Source organism: Dichotomopilus funicola (assembly GCF_033296635.1).
Source record: "Dichotomopilus funicola strain CBS 141.50 unplaced genomic scaffold C8A04scaffold_68, whole genome shotgun sequence".
Lineage (NCBI taxonomy): Eukaryota > Fungi > Ascomycota > Sordariomycetes > Sordariales > Chaetomiaceae > Dichotomopilus > Dichotomopilus funicola.
The window spans coordinates 148216-169756 of record NW_026944089.1 but is presented as its reverse complement, the minus strand read 5'-3'; the positions used below and the strand labels follow the sequence as shown (position 1 = coordinate 169756).

At 55.7% G+C, this 21541-nt stretch overlaps 7 protein-coding genes across 7 annotated transcripts; 2 read left to right on the top strand and 5 right to left on the bottom strand.

Annotated features, from left to right (window-relative positions):
- Window positions 1-901, top strand: C8A04DRAFT_14546 (mitochondrial carrier domain-containing protein; the record flags this gene model as incomplete). Its single annotated transcript, XM_062778143.1, has 2 exons — window positions 1-541; window positions 623-901. Coding segments are annotated over 2 exons (820 nt in total), but the record flags the coding sequence as incomplete, so codon positions are not given.
- Window positions 902-1201: 300 nt separating this feature from the next.
- Window positions 1202-4755, bottom strand: C8A04DRAFT_31584 (uncharacterized protein; the record flags this gene model as incomplete). The annotated part of the gene is made up of 6 exons (XM_062781799.1): window positions 1202-1393; window positions 1475-2727; window positions 2780-2990; window positions 3067-4372; window positions 4437-4518; window positions 4722-4755. 6 exons carry the CDS (start codon window positions 4753-4755, stop codon window positions 1202-1204), a joined length of 3078 nt encoding a protein of 1025 aa, XP_062634292.1.
- Window positions 4756-5671: 916 nt separating this feature from the next.
- C8A04DRAFT_31583 (uncharacterized protein) lies at window positions 5672-7766 on the bottom strand (the record flags this gene model as incomplete). The annotated part of the gene is made up of 6 exons (XM_062781798.1): window positions 5672-6189; window positions 6260-6613; window positions 6668-6724; window positions 6796-7479; window positions 7562-7639; window positions 7718-7766. The coding sequence occupies 6 exons, from the start codon at window positions 7764-7766 to the stop codon at window positions 5672-5674; spliced, it is 1740 nt and encodes a 579-aa protein (XP_062634291.1).
- Window positions 7767-8929: 1163 nt separating this feature from the next.
- On the bottom strand, window positions 8930-11804 carry C8A04DRAFT_14553 (uncharacterized protein; the record flags this gene model as incomplete). Its single annotated transcript, XM_062778145.1, has 3 exons — window positions 8930-10579; window positions 10740-10869; window positions 10939-11804. 3 exons carry the CDS (start codon window positions 11802-11804, stop codon window positions 8930-8932), a joined length of 2646 nt encoding a protein of 881 aa, XP_062634290.1.
- Window positions 11805-13260: 1456 nt separating this feature from the next.
- C8A04DRAFT_39548 (uncharacterized protein) lies at window positions 13261-15710 on the bottom strand (the record flags this gene model as incomplete). Its single annotated transcript, XM_062784631.1, has 6 exons — window positions 13261-13932; window positions 13989-14035; window positions 14099-14862; window positions 15098-15305; window positions 15366-15389; window positions 15548-15710. 6 exons carry the CDS (start codon window positions 15708-15710, stop codon window positions 13261-13263), a joined length of 1878 nt encoding a protein of 625 aa, XP_062634289.1.
- Window positions 15711-16802: 1092 nt separating this feature from the next.
- Window positions 16803-18911, bottom strand: C8A04DRAFT_31579 (heterokaryon incompatibility protein-domain-containing protein; the record flags this gene model as incomplete). The annotated part of the gene is made up of 4 exons (XM_062781797.1): window positions 16803-16967; window positions 17021-17701; window positions 17760-18709; window positions 18764-18911. The coding sequence occupies 4 exons, from the start codon at window positions 18909-18911 to the stop codon at window positions 16803-16805; spliced, it is 1944 nt and encodes a 647-aa protein (XP_062634288.1).
- Window positions 18912-20211: 1300 nt separating this feature from the next.
- On the top strand, window positions 20212-21419 carry C8A04DRAFT_39547 (phosphatidic acid phosphatase type 2/haloperoxidase; the record flags this gene model as incomplete). Its single annotated transcript, XM_062784630.1, has 2 exons — window positions 20212-20406; window positions 20469-21419. The coding sequence occupies 2 exons, from the start codon at window positions 20212-20214 to the stop codon at window positions 21417-21419; spliced, it is 1146 nt and encodes a 381-aa protein (XP_062634287.1).
- Between the last annotated feature and the right edge of the window lie 122 nt (window positions 21420-21541).

The window sequence follows — 21541 nt, the reverse complement described above, 5'->3', positions numbered from 1 at the left end:
CCTCTTCCCCCTCGACACCCTCAAAACCCGCCTCCAATCCCACCAAGGCTTCTTCGCCGCCGGCGGGTTCCGCGGCATCTACCGCGGCGTCGGTTCCGCGCTCGTCGGTTCCGCCCCCGGCGCCGCCTTCTTCTTCTGCACCTACGAAGCCACCAAGTCCTTCCTCCTCCACCAAGAGCATACCACAACCACAACAACAACAACAACACCACCAAGCAGAAGAACCCAAGCCCTCACCCACATGCTCGCCGCCTCAGCAGGAGAAATCGCCGCCTGTGCCATCCGCGTCCCAACAGAAGTAGTCAAGCAACGCGCCCAAGCGGGCCAGTTCGGCGGGTCCTCGGCCGCGTCGCTGCTGCATATCCTGCGGCAGCGCAGAGACATTGGGGTGGTGGGCGTGTGGCGGGAGCTGTATCGCGGGTGGAGCATTACAGTGATGCGGGAGGTGCCGTTTACGATTCTGCAGTTCCCTCTGTGGGAGGGGTTGAAGGCTTGGGGACGAGAGAGGAAGGCTCGGTTGGGGAGGGGGTTGTTTGGGGATGTGGCTGTTGTGGCCTCTGCGGGGGGGAGTGGTAAGAGGATAGGGGGGGGTGGGAGTGGGAGTGGGAGTTGGAGTGGGGAGGTTGGTGCGGCGGAGTCGGCGTTGTATGGGAGTATATCGGGGGGTGCAGCGGCGGCTGTGACGACGCCGTTGGATGTGATCAAGACGCGGGTGATGTTGAGCGCGCAGCGGGAGAGTATCGCTAGCGTTGTGCGGTCGATATGGCACCAGCACGGGATACGGCCGTTCTTTGCGGGCATCGGGCCCCGGGTGATGTGGATCAGTGCTGGGGGTGCCATCTTCCTAGGCAGTTACCAATGGGCGGTCAACGCGCTAGAGAGGAGCACGCTTGTAATATGAGTGGGATATAAAGGGTCGGTTTATAACTGCAGGTGTGAAACTGCTTCAGGCACCCGAAACGGTGGTTGTCGCTTCTAACCACACCTAAAACGCCCCAAGGCTTGTCATCCGGCATATGTACAATACCTACCTTGAATAGAAAGAGCCGAGACGAATACCCCAATAGATTCGCCGCTCGCACTCTCCTGCACCAGCCGAATATAATGCCAATCAAAAGCAAGCGACAGAAGGAAAATACCTAAAACTATCCAAAACGAAACGAAACCACGAGTGCTCCTCAGCCCCTCGCATCGGGCGACACTATGCCTTCGATGCCGTCGCCTCCGAGCTCTCTCTTGTCCCCGCCTTCTCCTCCATCACATCATCAGACGGCTGAGGTGACGGTATCGGGATTTCCTTGCGCCCGTTGGCTTTGTAGTGCAGCACAACGTCATTCCCGCCCCGCCAGACATGTGTGCGTAGTGTGGCCAGCGTCATTTTAAGGGGGAGTAACTGTGGTTAGTGTGTTAGCGTTTAACAGTCATACAACACGACCGCCTCCAAGCGCCCCCAAAGACACAGCGAGAAACCTACCTGCTCATTGCAGTACAACTCCAAATACTCCTCCGGCTTCATCAGCCCTTCTACCGGCTGCTGTTGATTCTCACCCTCCGCCGCTGCCTTCGCAGCCGCCACATCCGGGTCGATCCGCTCGGCCACATACGCCAAGATTTTCCGCACCCTCAACATCCGATTTGCATTCAACCGATTGTTCCCGTCCACCGACACAATCGGCGGCAGCGTCTCCTTCCACGGGTGCAGCACAAACGAGATCTTGACAGGGTCCTTGGGCGGCAAGGCGTTCAGCAACAGCACATCGCCCAACCACTGCGGCGCGCGCGCTTCGATTATGTCGGCGTCGGCCCCGGCGGACGCAACAGTGCCGCGGTAGATCTCGGCGGATCCGCCGGATGTTTCTTCTTGGATAATCACTTTCGTCCCTGCGGGCAATTTGAGCACGGGAGTGTCATTGGCCAGGCTGGGCGCGATACGACTGTCGACGAGCTCATCTGGTTTATCCGCGATCTGTTTCTCGTACTCGTTGCGCAGTCTTTGAACCACGCCAAGGAAGCTGTCTTCAAATTCCTTTTCGTGGCCGGAAGATGACTCGGATTCCTCCGCCTTCTCGTCCAAAACCACTGGTTTCTCAGCTGTGGCTGTCGAAAGGGACCGGCCGAGCTTCTTAGTGCCAAAGGACATGCCCATGCGGAACTTCTTGCCGAACGTAGTGCCTGGCGACTTTGCTGTGTCCTTGTCCTTGTCCTTGTCCTTCCCGTCTTTCTCCTTGCCGTCCTTATCCTTGCCCCCATCCACTGAGGTCTTCGGCTGCTTGTCATCTCCCCCGGGCGTCTCAGCCGCAAGAGGCGTTTGACCAGGCCTAAGCAACCCGTCGGGACTCTGGATCGCATCCGAAAAGTAATCCTCCCTCTCCTGCGACGGGCGGCTGACCTGCGATGACCGCTTATCGACCAAGGGGCTGAGGGGTGTAGTAAGGCTCTCTAACGCAGGCGGTGCTGGTGAGCCGGGAGTCGCCAATCCTATTCCGAACCCCGGCGTCATCGGCACATACTGCGGCCCGCTCGCCCTCGGCGTGGCTGAGGATAAGTCTGCCGGGCCCCAGTTCGGCTGCGAAGGGATAGAGATTGCCAGCGGCGGGCCCATTCTCCCAGCCGCTATCCTCTTTGCCGCGCCCTCATTCAGCTTTTGTCGGAACGCCTCGTCTCGCCGGATTTCCTCGTCGATCAGGTTCGCGAAGAGGTATCGAAGAGCCCATTTCCCGAGGTTGACTAGGTTGTTAGTATCCTCAATTCCCTCCCGGAAAAAGGGAAGTGAACTTACTTCGTTGATCCTCCCTAAACTCCACGGGCTCTTCCAAAACCAGCTCATCCGCGTACATCTCGGCGTCGAAACAGTTGTACGGCTCCATCACGACCGTGAGGTTCCCCGAACTAATATCAATCGAGCACCACGGCGCCACCGTTTCGCGTGTGTTCACCTCAGGCTCCACGTCCTCAAGATGGCGTTTCCCGAAGCTTTTGATAGGGCGACACTAACATCCCAGTTAGTGATCAACCCCCTCATACACAGACAATAAAACGCCCCCACCCCCCCAGTCTTAGACTTACCTGAATCAAATCCCACATCAACACATCCCCCGCCGTGTCCAGCGTCAACACCCGTCTCCTGTCATTGAGCAACCTGTGTTTCACGAGCCCAAACTGGCCCTCGATGGTCTCCTCGGGCAAGTGATGAATCGGCTCCACGAGGCTAACCACATGCTCCGTCAGCTCCGAGGGGTTCCTAGTCAGCCCCGGGAACGGGTCTTCTCCATCCCGACCTAAGACCAGCGGAAACGATGCCGTGTTCGATATCCGGAGAATAGACTTGGCCGGTATCTCCGGGTGCCCGCCCTCGCTTGCTGCACTTCCCGCAGCACTCGTAGTCTCTCGACTCCGTACCGTCACCAGGGACTCCCTATGTTGCCTGTATGCCGGTGGGAGCCGCATGCCACAGCCCGTATCCACGTCCTTCCACCGGTTAATCGATGCGGTAGCTGTCGCCGTCCAGATACTGTTATCCCATGCCACCATCTTGCTGACCCCATCATTCTCCTTGGCAACGGCCAAAGACAGGCCATTGTCCAAATCGCCGTGGGTTTCACGCACATCCGTCTTGACCACCAGCCCGGTGCGGTCGCTGCTGTAGAAAATATTCAACTCCGGATCATCCGAGTACAATGCCCAAACGCTCTGGTCGTGCATAGTCAGGGTATGCATGCACCGGCCGGCCGTGACGCTCCAGACTTTAACGGTCTGGTCCGCGCTCGCAGACAGCACCATGTCGCCGGACTCACTGATCAGAATGGCACGGATCATGTCAGTGTGTCCGACAAACTTGGTGATACGCTGGCCCGACCTGGGATCCCACAACCGCACGATGCTCTCGGGCCCGCCGTTGGCAAGAATGTCATGGGTCACGCCCAAAGCGTACACGCTACCCTTTTGGGACACCTCTTCACCCTGGACATCGATCTCGAGCGATTTCCCCGCGCCCGACAGATCCCACAGGATAATCTTCCGGTCGAGACCGCCGGCGGCCACCCAGTTGGTGGACTGGCTCGGGGTAGCGACACATTTGACGTAGTCGGCGTGTTGGCCGATAGTGACGGGTTCCTGGGCGTCGCTGGCATGGGGTCGCCAGACCTTGACCAGGAGGTCGGAAGAGGCGGATACCAGCGCGCTGTGCTGCTGGGCCAAGGTGATGTCGTTGATCCAGTGGGTGTGGGCGTGGGTCTGGGCACGAAATCGGGTGATGGATCGTGGCTGACCGTTGGTTGATGCTGTTGTATCCACGACAGACGAATTTCCGTTGCGCGCGCCGTTGCGGTTCAGATCCCATGCGCAGATGACGCCATCTCGGCCGCCAGAATAACTAGATAAAACCAATTAACCCCGGGGGATTAACAGCATAAATCGAGGGACGAAAGAAAACTCACAGAATCGCATTGTCGCGATCAACAGCTAAGCCATTGACCCCTAGTCGATGACCACCAGGAGAAGAGTTGGGCGCCTCGAGAACTACCACATCACAGTAATGTCAACAACAAATTCCGAACCCTCCATAAATAAGCTGTCACATCCCCCATCTAATGCAAGGGGCTCATTTCCGAGACAAGGAACGCGATTCCATGGAACGCGCTGCAAGTCCACGTGCGGGGTTTCCAGCAAAGCCAAGAGGCCAGGAACCAAGAACAGCAGGAAAACGATGAGAAAAGACGAACCATAACTGATTCGCTGGCGCGCCTTCTTGGCCATGGTCAATGTGCGCCGTGGGGCTATAAGATGACCATGTAAAAGCTCTACGTGAGCGAGACGCTGTGCTGGATATCGAAATTCCCGTGTAATGGTGCACCGTCAGGCACGCAGTCAGGAGTAACGGTATCGTGAGACGTCTGACCCGCCGAGCTTCTTCGTTGTTCCGGAAGAGTGGAAAGTGGGGTCATGAATATTAGTGCTGAGTCGCTATCTGAAGTCGGCTCCCAATAATCCGATAATGATATATAAAGCGAAAAAAAAGAGAAAAAAACAAGTAAAGAACAGATGAAGAAGGAGCAAAGCTGTTGAGATCCCCGAAGCTTGGGGGTCCAGGATGCAGGAGCTGCAAGCAAGCTGCTGCAGAAGCCCGAAAACTGACCACACAGCGCCGTTGGAAGTTGGAAGGTGCCAGGGATCTGCTAGAATGTGACGCTGCAATTCTTGGCGCGTGGCATCCACATGCTCGACCCAAATAGGAGCGGGGCAAGGTTCTTGTGGGGCTATTTAATTCGCGGGGTTGACAGGCCGGAGCTCTGACCTCTCTGACCCACAAACGACGACGTCTGCTCTGGATTCAACACAAAACAACTCCAGAGCAAGTCAACGGCCTTGTCCGCGTCCCGATGATAGCCTTCTTCAGACCTTACTCTCACTAAATAGATGATCCTTATTGTTTTAGAATCCGACTCTTGGTGCTCGCAATCGTACTGTAGTGTCTTGACTAAACGCAACACGATGGAGGTGAAAGAAAATAAAATTTACAAATCACAAGTTTTAAACATTTGAGCTACTCTTACATATCACAGACGCCGTTCTTATCTCAACATGGCCCATCAACCGGAATCACCCGCCGATGAACATTACCAACCCCACCGAGAACTTCGCTTGTGTCCTCCTTTCCCTTTCTGTCCTCCCCCTATTTCTTCTCCTCTTTCTCCTCTTCCTTCTCCTCCCCATAATACGACGACGACCGATTCATTCCACCATTTCCACCCTTACCCGCACCGCCCTCATCACCCCCCTGAACCGGCGGCATATCAAACCCGCAATCAATAAAAATCGTGTTCCGCACATGTCTAGCCGCCTCCACGGCCGCAGCCGCTTGCTCAGCCGACATCAAGTCATGGTCCAAGGCCGGAAACATCCGGGCCGCCGACATGGAGGCAGGCGTGGGAATCGCCGTAGACGTGGATGTTGGCGTGGGCGTGGACGTCTGGGTAGATGCCGACTGCGGGGTCGGAGCGAATGTCGACCTGAGTGTGGACATCGACGAGACGGTGGAGATGGTGGACGTCGAGGAGCCCGTGGCTGTCACAGCGGTGGTGGGACGGGATGTGGCGGTTGATTCTGAAGAGGCGGTGGTGGTAGTGCCGCGGGCGGGGTCTGGGAGGGTGGTCACCGTTTGGTACACGCCTGAGGGAGTACCGCCAGATCCTGGGGAGGGTAAAAAGTGAGGTTAGCCGGGATGGAAAGCACTGAAGGATGAGAAGAGAGAAGGACGTACCAATCGCCGCTTCGGCCTCGTACGGGCTCATCACCGGGTAGTAGGTGAACTGGCCCGTCTGAAAGGCAGTCGAGTCTCGGGCCGATGTGGTAGTCATGGGCTGCCGAAAAGCAGCGCGGGTGGCAGTGTTAATGGCCTCGGGGAACAGAACGGGGATTGTCGGCTCCGGAAAGGCACCCGCAGTCAGAGAATCACGGCCCTGGGGAACCGTCTGAGTGGTCTGACCCTGCTGAGGTCTCGGCTGAGGCCGAGGTCGAGAACCGACCGGCCGACCGGTGTACCCCGCATGGTGCGATGTAGCCGGGTTGACAGCACCACGGGCGCGGGCACGGTTGGGGGTGTCCCAGTTGTGGCCTTGCTTGGTTAGTTGAGGATCTGGTAACCGCGGAGAGGAGTTGTGATACTCACGAAACGCAGGCGGAGGTGGAATAGTCGAAGCATCTGGGATGAGGTCGCTTGATTGGACTAAACCTCATGGTCAGCTAAAATCCAACGGGTTGGAAAATGGGGAAAGGTAAATCGAAAAATAAACTTACTCGGACGCGGAAGCTCTCCCCCAGCAACATAGCTCGACGACGAGGCCCGGCTCACATCCGAAGCCGCCATGGACACTCCCGACACCTGACGCATGCGCGCCGGGTTGCGATCTGGGATGGCCGGCGGCTTGGGCGAAGCCCGCGGCGAAGGCGACGACGACATGATCTTCGCTGGGTCTCGATTTCCCAGTTTCGGAAAGAGCGAGTACTTTGGAGTCGGCTTGGGAGGTGCCGACGCGGAGGGGGGGCGACGAGTGACGATAGGCGCCGCAGTGGTGGTTTCGACTGGCTGATGCGAATTTTCGTCGCCGACTTCGTGCCGCAATTCCTGCGGAGGGTACCACGGAGTTGTATGCGGAGGGGGTACCGGTGGTGGTGACCAAGTCGGCATGGGCGGGATTAGAAGGTCAAAATCGTTTCCCTCCTGCCGATTTCCCTGGTCACGGTCCTCGTCGAACAAGAGATTCTTGCACCCCGCATTCCACTCGTGGTCGTCGGTCGTATGCTCCGGGGCACTCGCACCACGCACTCTGGGAAGGGGCAACGAGGTTCCGCTCTCAAAGACGGGGATCTGGCGGAGCAGCTTGTGTTTTGGGGGTACCGGGGGCGGGCCGGTCGGTTGAGTGTCATCCTTGGACGACGACGAGCCCCGCCGTTTCCGGGCCATCGGGTAGTCGGTGCCTCCTAGACATCGATCAGGTCAGTCAGTGAAGTGTCTTATTGAATCTCCCCTATCAGCATTGAATGTAGGGCGGGTCAAACTCACGGCCAACATCTCCCAGCGCATCCTCAATCTCTTCAATCGCCTGCGAGGTGATCATAGGTTGCAGCGGCGGCTCGCCCGCTGGCTGTGTGTCAGTCGCTTCATTAATTATTAACAAAGGCTCCGTCAGTATGGGTAGTTATGAACTCGGTCACTCACGCTTCTTTGACATGCCGCCCGTCATGGCGCGCAGCAAGTCCCTCGGCATCGTGATCAGACAAACCGATAGGACGGAAAACCAAACGCAGAGAATTATCCAATTCAAAGAAGAATTGTTTCAAAGCAGGGCAAAGAAGAAAAGAAGAGACCAAGCCGAACCCACCCGCTGATCAAAACGATGGACCGAGAAGGGCGGGGTTGGTTGGAAAAAATCAGGACTATTGGGATTGGAGGTGGCAGAAGATGAGAGGAAGAAGGTTCAAAAAGGGGACGCGCTCTCGAAATATTGATCAGTTCCCAGTCACGTCTTCGGGGTGCACGCGTCCAGTTAAGACGAAAACCCGTGGGCTACCATACTCGCCTGAACTTCACAGCAGGTACGGAGTTCTGGTGATTCCCCCTTATCGGCCAGAACAACAGACCGATAACAGCCATGGTTCCCAGTTGAAAGGTCTACTTGGGGCGGGGCAGTTGAAAGCCAGGGGAAGGAACGGGATATGGTATCTGATGGATGGTCCAGCTCTTGTTTCTCTCCATCGGGTTCAGCTAGTAGGATCTAACTATCCCTATGCTCTTCTGGCTTATTAGATCATTGTGGTTAAGCCAAAGGCTGCGGGGATGTAAACAACCCCTGGATCATAAACGTGATTCTAACCATTTAACCTCAGCCATTGTCTCTATCTATCTTTTACTATTCCCAACACGTATTGGGAACCCAGCCTAAACATGTGCACGCCACGTCTAGGTATTTGTTGTGGCATCATGTACCCTCTTATTAATACCTTGGCTAAGACCACTACAGTTCAAATGCTCCAGGAGAACGAAGAGTTGACCATGTCAACATGTGTTATATTTAATTTGAAAGTATGCTGCCTCTTTGAAGAGGTCTTGTCCTTATGTGTTTCCATGTTTAGATAAAGAAAAGAACGTGAAAAGGGAATAAAACAGCAAATCCAAGCCAAAACCAGATCGCATGCCCAAGGATATCCATAGTTATCGCAAGCCAAAATCCCATCAAATTCCAACCAAAGGGCCGTTCAGGCACAGTATTTCAAGCACGGTATCGTTCAATCCCTCCCTAGTCCATCATCACTCATCACTCATCACTGCACATCCATGCACCTCTTTCCTGGCACATCCTTCTTATCCCTCGACTTAACCACTCCCAGTCCCGTCCCCATTACCCACCATCACTCCCTCATATCATACTCCTTAGTTCGCCTCACCAATAAGAAACTCCACATCACCACTCGTACTCTTCCCCTCCACCTTTCCACCCCTACCTTTCTCCCCCTTCCGCGCCAACAGCGCCTTGTTGACACCCGGCCAGTCGCTCCCAGCCTTGATCACCTTTAGTCCGTCACCACTAACACGCAGCACGCCGGTCAGAGAAGTCAAAGCCACATCCCCTTCCCAGCTCTGAGGATACCGCAGTTTGATCGTGGCCGACGTGCTGGTGTGCGTGCCGGAGAGGTAGCGGAGCGGCGTGGGGTCTTTGTTAGGGTTACCAAGGCTGTCGCTGTCGGTGTTGGCGGAGGAAGAAGATGAGGACGAGGTCCTCTCGTTGAGGTTGACATATCCGCCGCGCCTTGTCTTCGCGGGGCCCTCTCTAAGCGCCACAATCCCAATTTCCGGTCCGGCTCCGTCGTTTTCGCCACCAACAATGACAACAGCACTGGGGTCCACCCACAGCGGCTCCAACACCTTCAAATCCGTATCACCACTTGTACTTCCGGTCGTCAGCGTTGCCTTCCTGCCTGCAACCTCCACCTCACCCGCATCCCGGATACTCTCAACCAATCCCACATCTAGGATAGGCAACAATTCCAAGCTCACCGTCCCGGACGTCGACCGGAACCCCGCCGCGCTGCTGAATGCCGCGGCCCCGTTGATATCCCCACTCGTGGTGTGGACATTCACCCGGTAGTCCCTCGGCGGCAACAGCTCCTCTGCTTTACGCGTCGCGAGTCGGCGCTGCTTGGCCGAAGTGAACGCCTGCCCAATCCGGAACGCCGCCTCCGCAGCATGGATCGGCTCGCGGAAGCTGACATCGCCTGAGAGCGAGGTGATGTTGAGCACCGCAGACTTGGTGAAGTGGTCCGGGTCGGCCGGCTGCGGGACAACAGCAGTATGGATGTCGCCTGAAGTAGATTTCAGGCCGAGGTAGTCGAACAGCGGCCAAGAACCGGAGATGTCGCCGGACGTGGTGTGGACGTCGATGATGCGGGAGTTGAAGTTGAACGAGGATGGAAGGCTGGGCTGATCGAATAGGGCTTCGTTCTCGGCTGCAGAGCTACCCGCGGCCGAGACGATGGTGCCGATAGTGCTAGATAGCCGAGTGCCCTTGGCGATGGAGAGAGAAAGATTGTCGAGGAGCCGTACGTTGAGGTGGACGACGTCGGCGTGGAGGAGGCTGAGGTCACTGTTCTCAGGGACCCAGACGGTGGCTTTGATGTTGACGCATGCCCTGGGTCGTTCCTGTGCCCATTCGAGGTGGCGAGGGACGGTGATGTTGAGGGTTCCGGTGTCGGCGTCCCAGGTGATGAAGACATTGAGCCGGTCGTCGGTGACCGTGGTCTCTACGGTGATCTGCGGGTCCGGATGCTCTGGCGTAGTCCGGCGGAAGATAGCGTCACCTTGGACGTGGACGCCATGCCAGTCGCGGTGGTTGTCGTCATCAGCAATACGTTGGATGAGGTAGAGCTCCTTCTTGGCTCCAAAGTCAAGGTCATAGAGCTGGGTGTGTCGCTGGATTTGAGCCTCGGCGCAGAAGTTCGAAGGGTCCCAAGTGACTCCGTCATCTACCTCAGGGTACTCCATGTCGGGCGGGTAAGGTCGAGTGTGAGGATTGTGGCGTCCAGGCTACGATGACAGTCAGTGGTTGTTGACAAGACGAGGTAAAAAAAACATGGTGAGGGTGAGGTATGAGTAAGGGGTTATATATCATAAGGAAAGCCTGAGGAAGCCAAGACATTGTAATCCAACCCCAACCCCGCAGTAGAGATGATGAAAGACGCGTCACACTTACACGACCTCCTGTACCATCAATGACGCTGCTCAAAAACCCACCCGTCAGGAAAAGAAGCACCACTGCGATGAGCACCATCTTGAATGCCCTGATCTTAGCGTGCCGTGGAGCACGCCTCAACCTGCTCCTCCACGTAGGAGAAGCCTCACCACCAGTACCATTAACGCCGTTACCCCATAGAACACGCCTCAACCGGCTCCTCCATGTAGGAGACGCCTCACCACCACTACCATTGACAACATGATCCCGCATGCTTTCCGGCTCGGGGTGAGCCAACAAAGTCTGGGACTCATCAACGCGGCCCATGTTGACAGTTGCGTCGCCAGGTTGTGAGAAGGTCCTATAATTTCTGTGATCGTCAAGGCCCTGTGTCCCGGTCGGGGAGGTGGGCGAAGGGGTATACGCTGGCGGGGCCTCGGCCGGTATGAATTGGTAACGCTCACCACCACCGCGGTACACTGACGGTTGGGCCGAATAGGTTGTATATGAGGTGGGCGTTACACTCGGGGGAACGCGGCTCGAGGATGACGGAGCGTAGTACGTGGCCCCTGAGTCCGAGCTCGGGGCGAAATGCTGTTGGTGAGTGGTGGTTCCAGTGTACGTCGACGATGAGCCGCCCCGGGGAATTGTGGACGTGTACCGCTCTTGGTGCGAACCGCTGAAGTCGCCGGCGTCCGGCCGTTCCTGGCCTAGCCTCTCCTGTTCGGCCTCTTTGGCCTTTCCGTCGGGAGAGTCCCGATGCAGAGATGGGTCCTCGACCAATACGTTGGGTACGTATGGTACATTGGACGACGTCGGGACTACCGGACTAGGCGACTCCTGCGTGCCCGTCCCGAAGTACCCATCTGTGGGTGAGAGCAGTTGTGGATCCTCGTTGTCGCCAGCATCGTAGTCCGCATCGGTATCCGCCAAGCCGGTGTTGGGGTTGACGTCTACCCAGGGAGACTGGCGAGTCACACTGGACCCTTGACCCCCATCTTGAGTCGGCGAGGTATCACCAATTATCTCCAGAGCTTCATCGTCCAGCGCCGAGTATAGGTCGTCAGAATACGGCGGCATCTTCCAAGCCGGCCAACCGCGGTACTCCTAGGGGCCGCAGGCCAGGTGCCCGGCGAGGTAATACAAAAAGCTTCTTTCAATGTCCAGCCAACTCTACTGGGGGAAACCGTTCACACACTATCCAGAATGAACACGTAAAAAGGCAAACCAAAAAGCGTAGAAGGGTGGAGAAACGCGTGTTGGAGTTGGATTGATGTATTGAACAATCACTCTGTCAGGAAGGTGAACAGAAACTAAGAATGTGCATCAGGAAGAAACAAAAAGAGAAACAGAAGAGAGAAAAAGTTTTGAATCCTTGTCATTGTCAGCCCTTTGATCCATTCCGACCCGCGGAGAGAAAACAAGCCGCCAACCACCCATCCCGGGCAAGGAAACCGCACCGAACGCGCGGTGAGGGGTCGCATCCCGGTTCCACGGTGTGAACGCCAATGCAAGACCATCCACGGGCCTCGTCAGCACCGCTTTGAATGCTTGGAAGAAGTTCTGGCCCTCTGCCCATTGGGGGATCACTCGGGGTTCCAGTGGCTGCAAAACCTTTTCTTGACAAGCGCAAGCACCAAGCCAGGGAAGGGACGAATCTCCTTGGGCATGGCGATTTGCCTAAACAGGAAGCTGCGAAGGACCCCCTGCCCGGCGATAGGGCAGGCAAAGTGCGGGGGCATGCCCGCAGGCCGGATGACGCACTGCAATCAGGTCACGCCTTCTAAGACCTTTGTGAACAATGAGGGAATGGAAATTCTTCTTTCGATTTCAGGGCAAGAGATTGGAGATGGGCATCCACTCACAGGCGCCAATTGGCGATTGCGCAGTTCTCTTTGCATATCGCCATCCAAGGATCTAGTCTTTGCTTACGAAACCACCACCTCGGGCCACGCCAGCACGATCGGCCGGCAGTCCATCCTACATAGTAAAGAGATGGCCACAAACGCAAGGCATGACGAGTCACATGCAGGTTGAGGAAGAAAAAAATTAACGTTGCCGGCTCGTTGATCCGGCCCGCAGGTCGGCGCCAAACAAATTCATCAATGGGTTTGCCATATTCGGCCGTACATATATCTATGACTTCCTTCTCACCATGTCTCTTCCATCGCCCTGTTTTTCTGGTGTGGCGCGTGTATGCGATCCAAGGCTCCGTATTCGCAGCTCTCAAGTGACCGCTTTCTATCTGGTATCATCCATCCTGCCGTGTCCGCCCCCAAAACAAAGACGCCGTAGCCATAAAAGGCCCTCAAGAAAAGGAATATAGGGAGCAAAGTGCTGACCATCTCCCCAAAATTTACCAAAACGCCAAACGCGAAGATGCTGAAATCCGGTCAGTCCTCCACAATGTTCTGCCCCGCTGCTACTTGTAACTCGCCCAATAGGTAATAGGCGGGGTACCGACCCCGGCCTTATCCACCTAGCAGCCTCGCCTGTTGATATTCCTCCTTATTATTTCCCTCCGCCTTCGCCCCATTCAATGAAGGTTCAATAAACTCTTCATATTCTCATAACACACCCAAGTTATGCTCAGAGCGGGAGCGACCTTAAGGAGATTGGGCGTCAAGCCCTTGTAAAGACCCCGGACCCCCTCGTTTCGGAGTGTTTTGGTCGTTACGTCGACGATACCTGTGTAGGTCGGCGGGTGCATGGCGGTGCCTTGTGTCTGAAGACGAGTGCGGACGACGTTGAGCGGATACACAATGGTGGCGCCCAATGCGCCCGATGATGCGCCCAGAATTGCCGTCGCAACATTGCCGATGTGTGCGTCCTCTTCGTGAACGCCATAGTATTTCGCCATGGCCCGGGCATACGACTTCTTGAGGACTTCAAAAGTGCCGATGTCGATGGCGCTGTAAGGGAACATGCCGATCAAGCCGGCGCCGAGGCCCCGGTATGCCGCGCGGAAACCACCGTCTGCCCACATGTTCTTGGCCGTGCGGAAGAGCAACGCGTTTCCTTTCGGTCCGCCCTCCACGGTCTCGCATTGGAGCCTAAACTTGAGGGTGTCGATCGGGTAAACGCAGAATTGTGCAGTCATGCCGCCAATACCACCTGCCACAAATTTCGAGACCGTACTAATCTTCGTGGGGTCATTGTGGCCTTCGTAAGCGGCAAGGAAGCGCTTGGATGCTTCGTACGAGCCGAACTACTTGGTGGTCAGTACGGCCAGCTCTCGAAGCAACGGAACGGAACAGCAATTACCCGAATGGCGGACTCCGGCATAATCTTGACGACGTTGAGACCGTTGCCTTGTTGCGGTTAGCAAGGACCAACGCTAGCAGAAGCAACCTAATGGGATGCGGCTATCCTACCTGCGAAGAAAGTGCGGAGCCCCCCCGTCTTCCACAAGTTGACAACGGCGTCAACAATTGGTCCACCGGCGTTCCGCAGGGCCGTCAACGGCCGGCCGCTCTTAGCGGCAGCGGCGGCTACATTGGCCTTGGTATTCGTGTTGACGAGGAGGAAGACTTTTAGGCGGTCTAAGGGCGCAGTAGCAGTCCGCGACACACCACCTGATACGGCACCGGCGAGGAAGTATCCTGGTTCGGGTAGCAGATCTGTCAGTCTGGTTGCATTACCCTCCTCCTCCTCTGTGACTAAAATCTCCGGGGCGGCGTCAGACTGCTGCGCTCTCTCAAAATGCAAAATAGGTGCCTTAGCTGTCGCGTCGGTGAGTAATTGGGGTGTAGCGGTGATGGCGACAGCGGGGCCGTAACGGGCGGTTGCCGCAGACGTTGCCATGTCTGCTGAGACTATGGGTATCGATTGTATTGGTGATGTTTGTTGTCCTTCAATGTATTGAAAGTCGGTGGGCGATGGTGAATCATGGGCGGGTGGGGTCGTGCTTGCGATCGCGGGGGAACGATGAGAGGTAATAAGGTCCGGGTTGGCGATTCTGAGCAGGGAACCAAAAAGAGCGTGAAGAAGGAAGCCGGTCGTACCTAGACCTTGCAGTGTATCATCACTGACCACTGAATCACCCTCTGGGTTGACTGTAACAATGGATGAATAGAATGAGAGTGCAGCCTCTAACGGTGACCCATTGCCATTGTTCGGCATGAACAATAAGAAATCGCTGAACAACCACGAATTAGTGTCAAAACTTCTTCCTCTCGGCAAAAGCACGACAGGCTCCAGGGTACTTCAAAAAAGGAGAAATACAAAAAAAGCAGAAAGTAAATAAAATAAAAAAGAAAATAAAACAAATCGTGGAAAATTCCAACCCCAAGTGGGGTCGCGAATGGGGTCAACTCCCACGGCCGAAACGGGTCCAGGAACAGAAGACCAGGTCAAAACTTGAATGAACGTACCGCCATTCATCAAAAGTGATAAAGCCATCACGGTTGAGGTCAATCTCGTTAAAAAAGCCTGAGAGTCTCCGACTTGGCACGCTCATGCCGGCATGCTGAAAGGCCGTCTGGAGCTCCGCCTTGTTGACTCGCCCGTCCTTGTCGCGATCAATCGAGCGGAATAGCTCGAGCAACTCCCTCTCGGCAGTTTCGACAAAAACCCGGAATTCTGGATATCGCATTTCGGTCTCAGTTCACGGCCCGGTTGTTCCCAATTCTTCCTATTCACTGCCGTTGTGGTTCCCTAACGCACCTTCATATTGGATCTTGCCGTCGCCACTAGTGTCAACGAGCTTGATAACAGACTTGAGCATTCCATCGGCGTTTTTCAGCGCTATACGATACCGTCCATCAGCACAATGTCTTCATTGATTCTCGAGACAATACAAATGGGAGGGACGTAAAGCTCACGGTGATCAATCCGCTTCAACCCCTTTTGCAGGCCCTTGAAATCCAGCTCCCCGGTTCCTGCGGGGTCGAGCTTCCTCCAGAGCTCCTCGACGCGCTTGTCGCGCTGGTTCTGCGACTCCTCCATTGTCGCCCCGAGCTCTGAAGCAACATCAGAGACCCTCATCCCCAGCACCGTCCATCGAAGGGGTCGCAAGCACGGAAGTGGCCGTGGCCTCGGAAGTGGGAACGGGCGGCAGCTGCGGAGGTCGATGAAGATTTGGAGACGGACACGGTCTGCAAACCTCAAGGGCTGGCTCTAGCGTGGGTCGTCGAGGGGAGAATGCTAAAGCACGTCGTACCTTGGGGAACGGTCCGGCACGGCGCTTATGACGTATGAGGGAAATAGGAGCTCGGTGTTTCCTCGTGGGAGCGACTGTGGGAGCTAAAAAAAAGAACGGGAGCACCCGAATTCGTTCAAGGTCGGACAAGTAGGAGGAGCCAAAGCATCCAAAAGAAGCTCGGGAGAGAGTCGACGTTGAGTCTTTTTCACTTCTGTCGCATAGCTTCGAGGAGGGGGCCAGGTAGGCACGTTAACGGGTGGTGACCAATTGCGCGTGGGATGGCGGCTGATCGCTTGGGTTGCGGTTGCTTGCTTCAGCTTGTTGCTGCTGCGAATTCTCCGTATCAGGTCCCGCAGGGGTTGAATGTGGTGGGGTCAGGGGGTCGGAGCTCGCGGGAGTGTATGTACCTCTGTAATGAATCTCGAAAGTTAAATGATCGTTGCCTTTCACGAAACTGCTTATAATGTGAAATAGCATTGTCTCATTACTCTTATTTATCATAAAATTCACATCCTAGTTCTTCTCATTGTTTTAAAGACTTTGTCCTGCACCCCGCCACGCCACCATTTCCAAGCGGCGTTAAGCGGTACATTGTCAAACAAGCCTTGGCAGCCCCGCAATCTACTTGGCCCTGAAAGGAGAAATCGCAATTCGCGGCGCTCCCATTCGTGAGAATTTCAAGATTTCAACAACCTCACCGGCACAACCAAGAACGTGACCAATGCCAACGCCAACGTGGCTTGGCTAGGAGAAAAAACCACGCAATGGGGAGTCGTTAATACAAGAGTTTTTATGAGTCAATGGTCTAGAGCCCTCGCCTCTACCTCGTCATCCCAACCTTCAAATTATCCCCCAACGCCCTGTCAATACGCCAAGGGACTCGTTTAGTGTAGGTCCCGAACATCTTGGTCGCCGCTATGAAGTCTACTAGCAACTCAAACGATAACTATAACGACCGGTTCCTTAACATCCCCAAACCATGGGCTCGTCCCTCGTGTATGCTCATAATACTTAGCCATATCTGCTGCCCCAAAGCTGGAGAATCTCTTAGACCGACCGACAATGCCACATCTCTCAAACACTCCATCACCAACCCGTCGCTACTCACAAGTTAGCCCTTATCACAACCCCATACATCAACACAAACACTTACCAGCAACAAAGACCACTCATCATACGGCTCCTTCTCCCCCGTGGCAGGGATGCACCCAATCCTCAACAAAGAAAACTTTTCGCTCCAAAAACCCCCACCTTCCTCATGCCCCTGTGGTGGCTCATCCCAGAACACATCCCACGACTTGACTCCATTCACCGTAACAACCCACCTCTCCCTTTGCTCAGCACTCACTAACTCGCACACCGGCCCCACCTCCACCACATACCCCTTAACCTTCACCCAACCGCTCTTCACCTTACCCGTATCGTCCACCCCAGCCGGAACACACTCAGCAGCCAGCAGCTCGCAAGACCCTCCGACCAGCTCCGAGGCTACATCCCCCGAGTTGCCCATCTCCGCCGGTTGGTATATCCCCAGCCCTCCGACCTGTATCCGTTGACCGTTGGTGTATCGTACCGCATGACCTCGGGATGCCCACGACCATGTCGGGGCGAGCCATTCCGGCTCAGCACCGTTCCTCTTTTCGTCCTTCCCCATCTGCTTTTTCAGCCCAGGATTCGGTAACACCGACACCCACAGTAAGTCCCGGAAAAAGCTATCCTCCCACAGCCCCGCGAGGTATCGCGCCTTAGGCCGGACTCCGCGCATCTGCTTAGCCAGACCTGAAAATGGCGGGTAACCGATCGCTAGGGCGAGTGAGTGCCAGTGCAGAGTACTCTGTGACCATCCTGCGCCAGCGGGCCGCTGCTGCTGCTGTGGGAACCGACGCTTGCACCGATGATGATGATGATGGGGACTTGGGAGCAGGCAATCCCCCCTGAGAACCATGAGCAGCAGCTCGAAGTAAACAAGCCGCATGCTGCGCTTTCACATCCGCTCCGAATCTGTCGTGTAATCCAAGTGGCCCCTGTCCCCCAGAAGCCGCTGCTGAGCGGTCGAAGTAACCGCATTCGCAACGGAGGGATGGGACCTTGTCTTGCGGTCCCCGATCTCCCCCACCACCGCTACACTCCCACGCGAGTTCATCCGGGCCAAAGTGCACAACGCGCGGTGAGAGCAGGCGTTCCTGATAGACCCAGGCCCGGGTAAGGAGGGGGAAGGAGGTTGCGTTTGGGTGGCGTGGGAGATGGCGTGTTGCGGGGCGAGCGTAGAGAGTGTAGGGGATTGTTTTGGTGGTTGGTGAGATAGTTATGGGGGTAGATGAGCGGGGAGAAAAGAGGGACGAAGCAGAGGATGAGGCGTGGGTAGCCGCGAGGGTGAGAGTTGAGCCGGCGTATATGGATGCCATCATGGATGATTCTCGGTCCCAATCGATTGGGGAATCTTGGATGATGCAGAGCGAGTCAATCCAGAGGTACTGGTGGCCGAGACTCGCGGTAAGAGCGATAGCGTCGCGGAAGAGAGGAGGGAGGTCGTTGAGGGGGATGTTGTGCAAGTGACGACCGATGTTGGTTTTGGAGGTCTGTAGGGGGCATCTCGGGCCCCAGCAGTGGCTGAGAGTCAGATAGGGGGCAGATCGGCCCTTGGTGAGATGTAGGTTGACCCTTTGTCCGCCCTGTGAGATCTTCAAGACTCGCCGTGGCATCAAGGTGGTATTCGCAGAGCATATTCGGTGGTTGGTTGAGCAGGCGGCCATCCAGGTCTTGATCTGGGCCACGACGTGATCCTTTTTTGTTGTGTACCGCGGCGGTGGGCAAACAGGGACTAGAGGAAACGGCGTCGGCTCTGTACTCGTCAGATAAACTCTGTCCGCGGCGCTGGAAGTAAATAGAAGCTTACCGTGACTGTACACTTCCAGCTTCTCTTCTTTGAACTCCTTCCCAGTCGCACCAACACGAACCGCAGTGCACAACCTTGCCCTTCCTTGTGTTTCGAGGACGTCTATCCTTACTTTAGCATCATCCAACCCAGCCACTTCCGGCAACATCTTGTCAACAACAGTCGAGACCACAAGACACAAGAGGCATGACAACGACGACCCGCGGATATCCGATAGAAGGGGCGACCGGAAGTCTCCAAAATGTGGCCGTCGAAGATGTTGACAAGTACCAAGAGGGTATATCAACGCATTGGACAGCTCCAGCAGGCGGTCTTTCTGGTCAGTATCCATCATGCTTGATTTGAGCGCGAATGCTTGAGGGAAGATTGCCCATGAGCAAAAGCTGAACAGAACTATACCCCTAGTTCAGATGTCGAGGAATTTTGCCAGCCCCGACGGCGTCCATCTGCGGCTCACCAAACCCTCAGCTTAGTACGCCTTACAAGGCGAACTTGGCGAAAGCCACACTCTTGGTGGTTGGCCTCAGGGCGCTCCCAGCATTGAAGAAGGCATTCTTCAGCCAGTCTAAAGCATCCCCTCAGGCCATAAAACTAAAAGCAGCCAATATCGCAAGTCCGTAGGCATTTTTCGACGTAGGGGCAAGGGGTGCACCCTTTCAAAATGGATTGATACCAACGGCCATCAGAGCAGCTGATCACTAAGACGATGATGCTGTTTTGAGCGTTCGTAGACGCTTAGAGAGGAATCAATAGAACGAAGGAGTCAACCATAACCATCCCTCAGCACTGGAGAATTCCCTTCCCTGGCACCCTCGCCGGTCTATTCTATAGGATAGCACCTATTGCAAAAGAAGACCGCTTGCCCGCCGTCTCGAAGGTCGTTGAGGTTCGGATGAAATGCTCCGGGTAAAAGTGGGGCTCTTCAAATGCGTCATCCTGGCTCTTCAACGTCGAACCCCAGATTTGGTTCTGCCCAGTTTTTCTTGGCAGGTCCCATGCAGTTTTCGCAGCGACAACTCGAGGCTTCGTCTGGCGGCGGAATTTGGAAACAGGAATTGGTTTGGGGGCTTTTGGAACTCTATTATTTTGATCTTGTGAGACCCACTCAGGTAGTTATTATGTGTAATGCCCGAAGCTCCGCTGGCATTCGGTAGTCGTTGACGTCAGTGGCCTACCATTGTCAAAATCTGTGTTACACTACAGAGTACACTTGAGCGCGGAACACAAACGTTCAAGTGCTCGGAAAGTAATTAAATAGAGCCAAGAACCCAGAATTCTGCTTTCCAGTCTCTTGGACAGCCAAATTCGATAATCCATCGCCATTTCGCCTGTGAACAGCCACCTCTTCGCTCGATAACTGGGCTTCGGTAGCTGCACCACCGTTAAGCTTCTTTCTTGGCGTCGTCGATCGAGAACCCCGATACTAGTAAAGAACGAACCGTCAGAAGATGGGTTTCTTCAATCGCCATCCCCGCGGCGGGCCATCCCCAGCTACGGCCCCAGCCGCAAACGGCCACCAACACTCCGCGAGCCATCATAATGAGCCATATTCGATGGCGACTCGGCCAACCTTTGGCCAGTGGCTGAAGCATACATGGTTGGACATTCTGACCATGGCGGCCATGGGTGCCGTTGGTCTCGGTGTATGTCCGACTTGTAAAAAACCCTTTTTGAAATCAGTGAGCATAACTAACGATCGCAAAAGGTGTACATGGCTCGTCCCGCGCCGACTCGGTCGTTTGCGGTAACTTTCACCGACGGCGAGGTCGTTTACCCCCAGTTCGCATACCCCATGCGAAAAGAAATCATCCCGATTTGGCTGGCCGCCTTTCTGGCTTCCGTCATCCCGATCGTGGTAATCCTCTTCATGCAGATCCGGGTCAGGTCGTTCTGGGACGTCAACAACGGCGTTATCGGCCTGCTATACTCGCTCATCACCGCGGCCGTCTTCCAGGTCTTCGTCAAGTGGCTGATCGGCGGTCTCCGCCCCCACTTCCTCACCGTCTGCAAACCGGACCTCAGCCTGTCGAGCAACGACCCGGGCATCGTAGGCGCCGGCTACAACGCCAAGGGGTTCAAAGAGATCTACTACACCCGTGAAGTCTGTACCGGCGACGAGAAGGAAATCAACGACAGCCTCGAGTCGATGCCCAGCGGGCACACCACCGCCGCGTTCGCCGGCTTCGTCTTCCTGTACCTTTACCTCAACGCCAAACTCAAGGTGTTCTCCAACTACCACCCGGCTATGTGGAAGCTCATCGTCCTCTACGCCCCAATCCTGGGCGCGTGCCTGATCGGCGGCGCCCTCACCATCGACGAGTTCCACAACTGGTATGATGTCCTAGCCGGAGCCCTAATCGGCACCGCCATGGCCTTCTCCGCCTATCGCATGACCTATGCGGCTGTGTGGGACTGGCGCTGGAACCACATCCCCCTCAACCGCGGCGCGCCGTTTGCGTTTGGCGGGCCGGAACTGGCCAACGCGACTTTTACAAGGCGCGCGGGCTGGGGCGCTGCCGCGGCGGCTATGACTGACGGTGCTCACCATCAGAAGGGCGCGTTTGATCATGGCCATGGGCACACGGTCAATGGTAATGTCGCGGGGTTCAACCATCGGCCGGTTGCTTTTGGGGCGCGTGCCGATGACATCGTGTGAGAGTGAGGGGATTTGGTCGATCAAGTGCTGCTTTGGTTAGATGTAAGATTAATACGGTTTCGAAGAGTTTTCATACTTCCCCCGCGGACACAACACCGCGATCATGAGGCGTACACGGCGTT